At 45.3% G+C, this 10,981-nt stretch overlaps 1 protein-coding gene across 1 annotated transcript; it reads right to left on the bottom strand.

Moving 5' to 3' along the window:
• Positions 1 to 4,943: 4,943 nt before the first annotated feature.
• Positions 4,944 to 9,849, bottom strand: PHF5A (PHD finger protein 5A; the record flags this gene model as incomplete). The annotated part of the gene is made up of 3 exons (XM_010010040.1): positions 4,944 to 5,106; positions 8,255 to 8,421; positions 9,826 to 9,849. Coding segments are annotated over 3 exons (281 nt in total), but the record flags the coding sequence as incomplete, so codon positions are not given.
• Positions 9,850 to 10,981: the final 1,132 nt, after the last annotated feature.

The raw sequence follows: 10,981 nt of genomic DNA, 5'->3' as shown, positions 1-10,981 counted from the left end.
ACCTGCACACCGTGGCCTCCCCTCGGCCTCCCGCTGGCGAGCCAGGGCACTCGCCTGGTTCTCATGGCTCTTTATTTTAGGGCCCAAGGCCATTGGGTTAGCCAGACACCACTTGCAAAGGGCCCTCTGGCTGTCCACATGTGAGGCAGCTTTTGATCCGACTGAGGCTCCTAACAAACCAGAGGAATACCAGGAACAGCGTTTCCAGGCTCTCCTGCCACATGCTCGGCATCGTCCTTGGAGTTGACACAGGCAGACCAGGGAAGGAGAATCAGCCTCAGTGATCAAAGCACAACAGTCCCAAGGGCAGCAGTGGTGGCTTGCGAGGCCAGTGAAGTGTTCTGGTTGCCTTGGTCCTGAAGAATTCTCAAGGAAAATCTTACCATGGAGTCCCACTGCAGCTTGGAATTGGATCTTCTCAGTAATGGTTACGTTTGAGTGTTTAATTTATTGCCCATTTTCAAAAGGGACAAAGATCACAGCTGCTTCCTGAGTTGCTCTGTGTCCCTCTGGTTAAGTAGTTCTACACAGCGACTGCCTCCCAAGTGCAAAAATAGAAAGTGTCTTCTCTTGCTCCTTTTCCATGCAGATCCTCCACATCTTTCCAGGTTTGGTTTGTCCTCTCTTTCACCCTCCTTCCCGCCCTCAGGAACCCTTTACCTCAAGGACTGCTTTTGAAGCAAATCAACATCATGCATTAAGAGTCACAGACTGGTTTGGGCCGGAAGGGACCTTAAAGCTCATCCAGTTCCAACCCCCTGCCACGGGCAAGGACACCTTCCACTAGAGCAGGTTGCTCAAAGATCCGTCCAGCCTGGCCTTGAACACTGGCCAGGGATGGGGCAGCCACAGCTTCTCTGGGCACCCTGTGCCAGGGCCTCAGCACCCTCACAGGGAAGAGCTTCTTCCTTATATCTAATCTGACTCTACCCTTTTTCGGTTTAAAGCCATTCCCCCATGTCCAGTCACAACATGCCCTTCATGCCCTAAGTCCCTCTCCAAGAAATGTTAACACTCTCCTTCCTAGCGCTGCAGCAGCTGTCTTTGCTCACTTCCCCACTAAGTCAAGAAAAAAACCCCAACATCTGAAATTGGGGGTTGTTTTTCTTCTGCAAGAGAAGGGGAGAAAGAGAAGAGGAAAATTTATGAGAGTTATTACAAGCAGCCTTGTTTCCATCATCACTCCTAGTTTCAAAAGGAATTTAGTTACAAAAGAACACTATTTTTTTGTTCTTAATTCTCCCTTGCTTTGCTGGAAACAAAATTAAGCTGTCAGCCAGAGATGGGGAAATTAAAATGCCTGTGTTATTTTTAGCATCATTAAGGGGGGAAAAAAAAAAGGGCAATTACATTTCTAAAATTCTATTGTCGTTTTAATAGGGTGTTACTAAGAGGGTGGTACACATTAGGGCTCTTTAAAATGCTTGTGCCTTGACCAGGCTCCTGTCATTACCCGGCACACATGCAGGCAGAGGAATTCTGTCACCAGACCAGCTCACACATTCCCAGCCATTTGGCTGTTACGTCAAAGCAAAGCTCCTGGATCACATGTGCTGTGTGGGGAGGGAGAGAGGGAACCTCCGGGATGGAGCTCTTTAATGCCCAGGAAGGGCAGTCGGGTTATTGTCGGGTGTAATTAAGTGCTGTCGTACCCTGAATCCTCTTTGCAGTCAATTCACGTGACGACCTCAAGGAAATGAAAAATTCTTTCCTGCTATTGAACCAGGCAAACAACATCCCCAGCTGAAGCCTGTAATGAGGAAATAACAGCTCCTGTGCAGGTAAGGCTTCAGGAGGATTTTGTCCTGCTCACAGGCAGACTCCAGGCCTTTGCCTACCTTCAGGGTGACACTTGGGGCTCAAAGGCTTTGTCAAGATAAGGTCTAAGTGATTGAGAGGTGTGTTATGGAGCTATTTGCTGAGCTCAGTTGTAGCTGTGTCTGGTAGGTGGCCTGAAGAGGCGTCTAACAGGGAACATCTACGTTTCAGAACGCAGTGATGCCTTGTTAGTACTGGTAACAAAGAGGCCAATTACTTAACAGGCCAAGAGGTTCCATGTCATTGTTTCCCCAAAGTAAACACATGAAATAAGGGGATTTTTTTACTTATTACATGACAACCTTTTGATTAGAGAAGAAAAAAGAAGCCATAACCCTACCTGGAAAAGTTAACAGCAGGAAGATACCTTTAGCTCCATGCACTTAGGATGTGCAAGCAGCACCATGGGTGTTCAGCCACCGCAGGGATGCAGCCCCATGTCCCTCCCACCATTCCCTGCCCCTGGAAGGGACTCCAAGCACTGATTTAGCCTTCCCAGAGCTTGGCAGGCACACAGTAGCAGGACACCTCTTGTCTCATTCCCAAACCCTGCAAGGAAGCTTGCCCTTTAAGCATGTGCTCTGGTCCCCAGTACTGCCAGGAAATCTCCTTCTACTGGACAAGTACTTTAAAATCTATTTCAGTTAAAAAATATCACACTTTTCTAGGGGGCCTGTCTGGGTTTTGTTTGCTGGTGAACAGAAATGATTACCACGTAAGCAAGGCTGAGTTTTTCTGGGCTACCCAACTATATCCATTACCCTTGTCTGAATTAGCAGCTTCAGGGCAATGTCCCGTCCGTGCTCTTGAAAGTACCAGAAAGGCAGCGGCACTGACCTGATCCAGCCCCAGCAGCATTTGGCGTTCTCCCCAGAGCTGTCTGAGCAAACAAGGCAAAGGGGAAAAAGCCTGTCTCTCCCTTTCTCCACCTGCCCAGTGACTCAGAACAACTAGAAATGGCAGCTTAACTCTTGCAGCTGCCAGAATGCAGCCCGATATACCCAGCAGCCAGAGTGAGGGCACCCGAAGTGCCAAGAAAGTAAGTACAGCTCAGCCGTTTTTGGGCGTGGGGGAAGGGATGGGGACACTTGTATCTCTATAGCAACCCCTTGCCAGGCTGACCCTGCTGAATGATTGGGAACAAGGGCTACTCTAAAATTAGATCTTCTAGGGGTCCCTGCCCCAGGGGCAGTAATTCTGAGGCAAAAGAAATAATTCAACCTTCTTTTCTTCTCTGCTTTCACTGAACAACTTCTGTTACCTTAGAAACTTCAGGGAAAGAAAAAAACTACGTAAGAACTTCTGCATTTATAGTGTGATAACTTGTGTGGCCTGAGTGATAGCAAGTGATATATTCTGGCTGAAGTGACAAAGTTCCAGGTACAAAAAACTCTGTACATCATGCCTTGCTTTTAAAGAAATACAGAACTTAACACAGCTGCTAATGGCCCTGACATGGGCTTTGCAGTCAGGGACGAGAGGCAGCTGCTTAGTCAGGTTGAACTGCTTTAAGAGAGACGGTTTGCTGGAATCAAAGAACCAGTTTGCTCCGAACACCTTGGCAAATGGCATCCATGCTGGCAAAAATTAACCAGAGGTTGCGTAATGGAACCATGGTGCGGGGAAGAAGACACAGATATACTCTCAGGACTGCAAAAAGCTTCCAAGGGAAACCCGAGAGAATTAATAGCTGGGGCAGAGGGGAGAGGGAGGAGCAGCTGAGATAGCTGTAGGACCAGTCATAGCTAGAGCCAGCTGCAACAGGAAGAAACGACTTTTAAGGAAAGGATGATCACAACCTGCCTGCTTATTTTCACTCCTATCCAAAACACCCAAATGGCTGGAGCAGGTAGAAGAGGCATTTAAGCCAAGAGGAGTTAGAGGAATTGGTACTAGGCTCAAGGGAACAACTGAAATCCTGGAGGGGGCATAGAACAGGCTCTGCACCCCAGGACTGCGCAAACAGAATCCCGTTACTGTACAACAGGCTTTGCTTTGACTGTGAAGACTTTAACAGCTACAGGGCACACTGAGCTTGGGCCTTGATTTAAACATCTGAGGAATACACACACTAGTAGGGAACTCAGTTCCTCCTCTGCATAAAGGTGCCAGTTCCCAGATCTCTGCTGAGCCAACAGACTGCTTTTAGCTTGTACTGGTATTTGACAAACAAGCAGCCTCTGGTTTTCAGCACACATAGCCTAGAACACAATAGTTGGTTTCCAGTTACAGCAGGGAAGGCTTTAACTTATTCACAAGAACAGGATAGCGAGTCAAATAGCTTAGTTAGGTTTTAGAAAGGGATTGGATGTTTGCATGGTGAAACAACATCCACAGCCGTATTAGCTCGGATAAGGGTTACAAGCTCAGCGATCCTCACGCTACGCGACAAAATGATCAGTGGTTGGGATCACAGGCAGACAAAAGCAATAGCCGTTCCCTGAAGCTCCTTGCAGCAACGTCACGTGGCCACAAGCAGACACTGTCAGAAACCAGATAACCCATTGTGCAGTTCTAGCTGGGTTAATCCTGCATGTCCCCGAAAGCTCCAGAGAGGCTAAGCACAGAATGAACTGGAGAGAAATCCTTGTTATACAAAAAATAAAACCAAAAAGAAGAAGCTTTATTGGTATGCATCCTACAAAAATGGTTACAAGAAAGGGCCTTGGATTCATCTGTCAAAGCAAACATGGAACAGCTGTGCTCTCCCTAGGAAAGCACCAGCCACGAACAGGTTCCTTATAAAACAGGGCAGCATGGAAATATACTGGAGGAGGGGGAGCAGACACATGGGCTGGATGCTCTGTTGTTCAGAACTGATGCATGGGGCAATTTCAAACAATTGAGAGGAGGCCTGGTGAAAACAACCCCAAGGCGTTTCCCACCACAAATGGCACTTGCTGAGCTGATCTCCTTCATGTGTAAATAGTTGCCCACCAGGATTTTTATAGCGAGCTGGGGCAGCTACTAGCAGAGCTTCTGGAAAGGCAAGAGACAGTAATCCTCATTTGTTCTTTCTGATAGTCAGTTCTGATCAGGTTTCAGTCCCCACTCAGTCTGTTACCTCTCCAACCCCAAATATACCACTGAATTTGTACTGCTCTATAGAAAAATATTTTCAATATTTTTCAATACTTGTAAAGTCCAGAGATGTTCCAAGACCCTCTTGCCAACCTGACAGGAGATGTAGCCATAGGATCACCTCTTCTTGAAGCCATACTTTTTCCTTTCGTAGAAGAGATCTGTCTTGGAACTGCCCAGGTTGACAATCTTAGGGCAACCATCTCTCTGTAAGAAGAAAAGAGGATGTATGTCAGGAGATGGGCAAACACAACAACATTATCACATAATTCTAGTAGGTTCTCAGTTCCCACACTCCTCACTCTATCCTCAACATGCATTTTGAATAGCTGTGCAGACAAACTGCCCTTCAATTCTGGTTACTACCAGCAAGAAAGTAGTGGAACAGAGAAGAGAATGTACACCTTTCTAACATTACTCTAGGACATTATCTTTCTCCACCTCTAGGGTAAAGATAGAAAACAGCTCTTAGAATATCAGCAGTTCAATGAAAAGGATGCTCAGTGCCTCAAGACTGGATTCTTTCTAAATGAGAATATGCAGGATTTATAGGACCCAGAGGAATAACCTTTCCACTCCTTAGGCAAAAAGAATCTTGTTGCTTTAGATGTCACCAAACCATTCTCATGATTAGGGATCCCTCTCAGCTGTGACAGCAGAACTGAATCTCAGATTTCCTGCATTCTGGATTGATTACTGCAGAGGCTGTATGGTCATGTTGGGACAGGACAGCTATTTACAGCAGCTACACAGAACTAAGTTCTTGTACCTGAATCTCAGTGGACTGTGGGAGAAAAGGCACAAGAAGAGCAAGAAGGGAAGCAGGAGAGACCCACCTCAGAGGTGTGTTTGCGAAGACAAATTGGAGATGCACCTCTTGGTGTACCAGGGAACATTTGCCCGTGGGCCACTTAACATTTCGGGGCAAAATGCTATGGCTGGTGACAGCAGCTGTGAGGGGCCCAGCAGGCAGAGGAATATGTGTCCTTGACTGTTGTGTAAGACTGAGTGCATTAGATTTAGAAAGCCCCTGGGCAGATGTCAGATGCTATAGAAACTGCACCCAAGCTGCCCCACTAATCCCTGCTCCTGTGCAGGAGATGTAACCCAGTGGGGAGGGTCTTGAATGGTAGAAATAACGGGGGGGGGGGGAGAGGGAGGAGGGGGGGTAAGAGGGGGGGGGGTAGAGTGAGGAGGGGGGAAATCATCCCTCCCCCATACACTTGCCACAAACAATCTCCACCAAATCGTCTCCTCAAGTGATTTTGAACCTCAAGAGTAGGACTCTTCCAAGCCTTACCTCCCACGTCCCAGGGAGTCTGTGACAATCTTGACAGCATTATTGCAGGGCTCTGTTCATTCTTCCACCTCCTCCTAAGGAGGCAGCACATGAACATGCTTCTGTCCCCAAGAAAACAACTCACAGCTGGCCTTGGTAACAAGGCAGGATTTCAGCCCTTATCCACAGATTGAAGTGGGGGGAAACAATACCTCATTCCTCCCTCCACCAGAACAAATGAACCAAGAGTAACCAGGCCCTTTGCTTTATGCCTAACAGAATTCCACCTCCTCTCTCCATTTTAGTATTTGCTTTCTTGTTTCACTGTCTTTTCCAGTCTTTCTCTGAGGATGATGGAAGAATTGTGACTGAAACCTTGGAGTGTTAGAGCTTCAGGTATAAAGTTCTGTCCATCTACTTTTCTTATTCGCATAAACACCAGCTACCATAACTATGAGAGCAGCACACTTAACTTTACTCATTGTGGGCACCCTACACCTGTAGCAGCACTTTTCAGTCCTTCAAGTCAATCACATCCAATCTCTGTTTCAGATCTACAACTTCACATCTGTAATAATCCCTAACATTTGAGTTTGCTCGTACAGAGCAACTGCCTTTACCCACAGCAGCCTTCACCCAGCTGTCAAAATTCCTCAGTTCTGACTTGTCATTCTCCCACTCCTCCAGCTCTATCTACAATCCTTCCTTGCAGAGCAGCTGGCTATTTCACACCTGAATCAGGCACAATAACCTACAGGTGAGCTTAGGTTATGAAAAATACTTGTTGGGAATCAATATGAATTGGTGGGAATAAAACCAAGCCTATTTTACTCATGACTTATCAAGCCAGGCGCCCTGGTTCCAAAGGCACGTGAACAAAACTACTGTTTCTCACAGCATTTCTGAAGTAGGAGGCAGCACCACTACCACAGCCTTTATATCCTTATTTTGATACTAAGAAAGATTATGGTCCTGTCAGATCCAATGACTAAATTCAAATGAGGACCTAGCCCTGTCTTGAATTTAGCTGCAGGCTTGTAGAGAAAAGGCAGGCACTGCAGAGAATGAAACCAGCAACTCACTCAGCTGAGCACGTTCCTGTAACAATCTGAACCATTCTCTCGCATGTCCTCTGCTGTCATTAGGGTGTGCTGGAGATTGCATTTGCAAAGCACCAAAAGTCAAAGAACCTTTAACAGACACTCTCACAGCCATCAGGCCCATATTCTGGGGATACTGCAAATGTTCTTGCTCTTCCCTAAAGTCTTTCCACCTCTACATTTGCAGTTCTTCATGTCCTGCACTCATTATGTTGGATATTAACAAATACTTTAAAGGGGGTGAAGAGCTGCCTCATTTCACATGCAGCGTAGCGATGTCTCAGCACAAGATTATAGAAAGATTATAGCACTGACAATAGAAATAAGGGATAATTACAGCAAAAAGTGTTAGCAGAAAAAAAATGTCTACAATATAGACCATCCAAAAAAGAAGAATAAAAAAAAATAAATCATAGCCCACTGAAATTATACAAGCAGCTTTAAACTTGTAAAATACAATTGGTAGTGCAGACACTAGACACTAAGGTCTATCTTTATGCTGTTATCCAAAGGAAAACACAGGTGGTAATTCCATAGGCCTTACAATACTGTACATGCCCTTGGTCAGTGGCTGATAATGGAGTTCCAGTGAGGAGCTGCTCCTACCACTGCATTTGTAGTGTCTGGAATATCTCTGACTCTGATAAAACCTAGCCTGAGAGATCTGGTAACACAACAACTTAAAGTGGTAACAAACAGTGTGTGGAGGAAGCGAGCCTTGAGTGTGCAGTGCAAAGTAGTCAAAGACCCTTTGGGATGAAGAGAATTCCAATACCTCAAAATGCTTTGCAAACAGGGGGAACTACCAACAGGGGAAGAAAGGCAGGAGGTAATGAAAACCAGTGCCAATATTGGTTAGTGGAACCCAAGCACCCCATGTCCAACACTAATTTCAGTAGCTCTGAGCCCCTTAAGGTAAGCATGGCTACTCAGTAAAGACATAACTGATTCAATGGGAGACAGGATGACAACATACATCTTTTTCCTGGATGGTGCACTCCTTGCAGTAGTAGGCATCAGACACTCCTGGTCCTCCGCAGATCACACAGCGCCCTTGGTATGAGCCGTAGTTACACTCGTCACATATGCGCACCAGGGTGCAGGGCCGCACGTAGGAGTCACAGATCACACATTTGCCATCACCTGTGAGTACAGCAGAGCCTCTGGTTATAGAGTGTCCTTTTCTCCACACCCTCATCAAAGAGGGAAAGCTTCCGAGTCAAAGAACTTGCCTCTACGCTCAAAGACAATGCAATTGAACTACAGAAATTTATCTCGTGTGCACAGGGTGCAACTTCGTATTTGCACCCAGACTTGAGAGGAACAAGGGCCAGTAGCATGTAATATCTGAGGGGTTTATTTATTCATTCATGCATTCACAATCAGAGAAGGAACTCGAAGTCACTTCTGTGATTAGACAACACCTGATTAGATGTTACCATTACTTTTACTCTAGAACTTTTCCTGAGTTTTTCACTTGTGAAGAAAACAAAAAGCTGGACTGACAGGACTAATGTCCTTACCTACACAGCAGCAGCAGTGTAAGCTTCTCCTACAGTGCCACATCAACAAAAGTCTGGGGTTACTATCCTCAAAGAGATGAGGTAAGAGATTGTACTCATGGTCCCTTTAATCCTTCATCTGTGAGAAGGCCAAAGAAAGGGCAAACTGGCATAAACAGCCATTTCACAAAAGCAGCTCTTGCTTTCTCGCAAGGAACCAAGTGAAATTCAAGTACTCGTATCATACAGATGCCATTGACAGTCTCTGCTGTGCTGGACTTTATCCAAAACACTGACCTGGGGATGAAAGGCTTCATATCCTATTACCAGTTCCCAAGGCATCTAATCCTGACTCCCACAAACAGCTCATCTAACCTGCTCTTACATCTCCAGCACGACAGCCCTCAACTGCTACCAATGGGAACCTGTTACGCTGCCGAGTGCTCTTGTAAACAATCTTGTTGCTTCAGACCGTGCTTCTTTCCACTTTGCTTATTTCCATACTATTTTTGAATCACAAACTACTTGTCTTATTTGCTCTGTTTCCCGACAAGGATCTAATGACAGATCATACTCTTTCTTCCCTTCAACAGTTGAGCACTGGCATTCGATTCTGTGGGGGTTTTCTGCTCTAACTCTAGATGCTGTGTGGGCCCCCCCTTTTTTATACCAGATGAACCTTTTGCAAGGTGTCAGATTCCAAAAATGCAATCTTTTCCCCCCTGCTTTGAAATGACGAGGCTGATCATTTTGTATTACAGATTACAAGGAACCAATGAAGAAGTCAGTGTAGCGCCAGCTACTGCAAACACTGTCAGCATATTCTCTAGAACAGTATGCATTTGCCTGGCAATCTATTTGAGAGGGTAACTTTGTAATTATTCATTTATTTACACTTGCAATTCACAAGCAACTGTTCCCATCTCAAAGAGCGACATCAAGTTCGTGGTTAAAGCAAAAATAGAACCCAATCCCCAATTCCAAACTGGATGCTCTAACCACACCTCCATGTTGTCAAGCAACTATATGTAGAAGCTATACTTACATTTTTCACAAAGTCTTCCAATTGCTGTAAGAAAAAAGAAGAAAAATAATTATTTGAGGCAGAAGCACTCAAAAAATATAAGAAACTACAAGCTTGAATGTTAACTATGTCAAATAATTATCTTCTGCAGTGAGCAGTCTTTAAAAGAAAAAGGTAAACCACTGAAACAGTTTGAGCATAAAACCAAACATATACATGATAAAACAATATATATCCTTCTGGAGACATTTACCGAGATCAAAGTTTAGATGCATTGTAAATGCATAATGACACCCATGGAGAGTAAGAAAATCTACATTCACTATTCCATGTCAAACACAGCCAATGTACCTGACTGAAGGAAATCCTATACATGAATCTTGGCATAGCTTTTACACTGGTTTTAATGAGGAAAAAAGAAATTAACCAAGCGCTTATTTGCTTTAAGGCAGCCCAAATACCTTCCTAAACTCAGAACAGGAAGGTAGTTACATTTATCTTAGATGTCTTGTCACATGTCTACGAAACTGACAACAACATTAGTAATTTTGATAAATGTCATAAATATCAAGTTATAAAAACCAGACCTCCACGTTCAGAAATAATAAATAGTGATTCAGTTAAGTTTGAGGATCAAGGGATTTCTCAGGGCAAATTCTAACAAGAAAAAAAGCTCACTGTCTGTAAACAGGTACACAGGCTGAGAGAGTTGGGCATGTTCAGCCTGGAGAAGAGAAGGCTCAGGGGACAACTTAGAGCAGCTTCCAGTGCCTAAAGGGGCTACAAGAAACCTGGAGAGGGCCTTTTTACAAGGACCTGTAGTGACAGGACAAGGGAGAATGGATTTGAACTGACAGGGTGTACGCCTGGTTTAGGTATTAGGCAGAAATTCTTCCCTGTGAGGGTGGTGAGACACTGGCACAGGGTGCCCAGAGAAGCTGTGGCTGCCCCATCCCTGGCAGTGTTCAAGGCCAGGTTGGGCACAGGGGCTTGGAGCAACCTGGTCTAGTGAAAGGTGTCCCTGCATGTGGTAAGGGGGTAGGGAGTGGATGAGCTTTAAGATTCCTTCCAACCCAAACAAGTCTGGGATTCTATAACCTGGAATACAATTGTATCTTGCAGACGAGAAGATGCTCCCAGAGCTGAAGCTTCAGCTCATTCTCCTGGCTCCACTGGT

The sequence above is a fragment of the Nestor notabilis genome, unplaced genomic scaffold (assembly GCF_000696875.1).
Source record: "Nestor notabilis isolate BGI_N333 unplaced genomic scaffold, ASM69687v1 scaffold21012, whole genome shotgun sequence".
In the NCBI taxonomy this organism is placed as follows: domain Eukaryota; kingdom Metazoa; phylum Chordata; class Aves; order Psittaciformes; family Psittacidae; genus Nestor; species Nestor notabilis.
The sequence above is the reverse complement of the archived record's forward strand: the minus strand, read 5'-3'. Positions and strand labels throughout refer to the sequence as shown.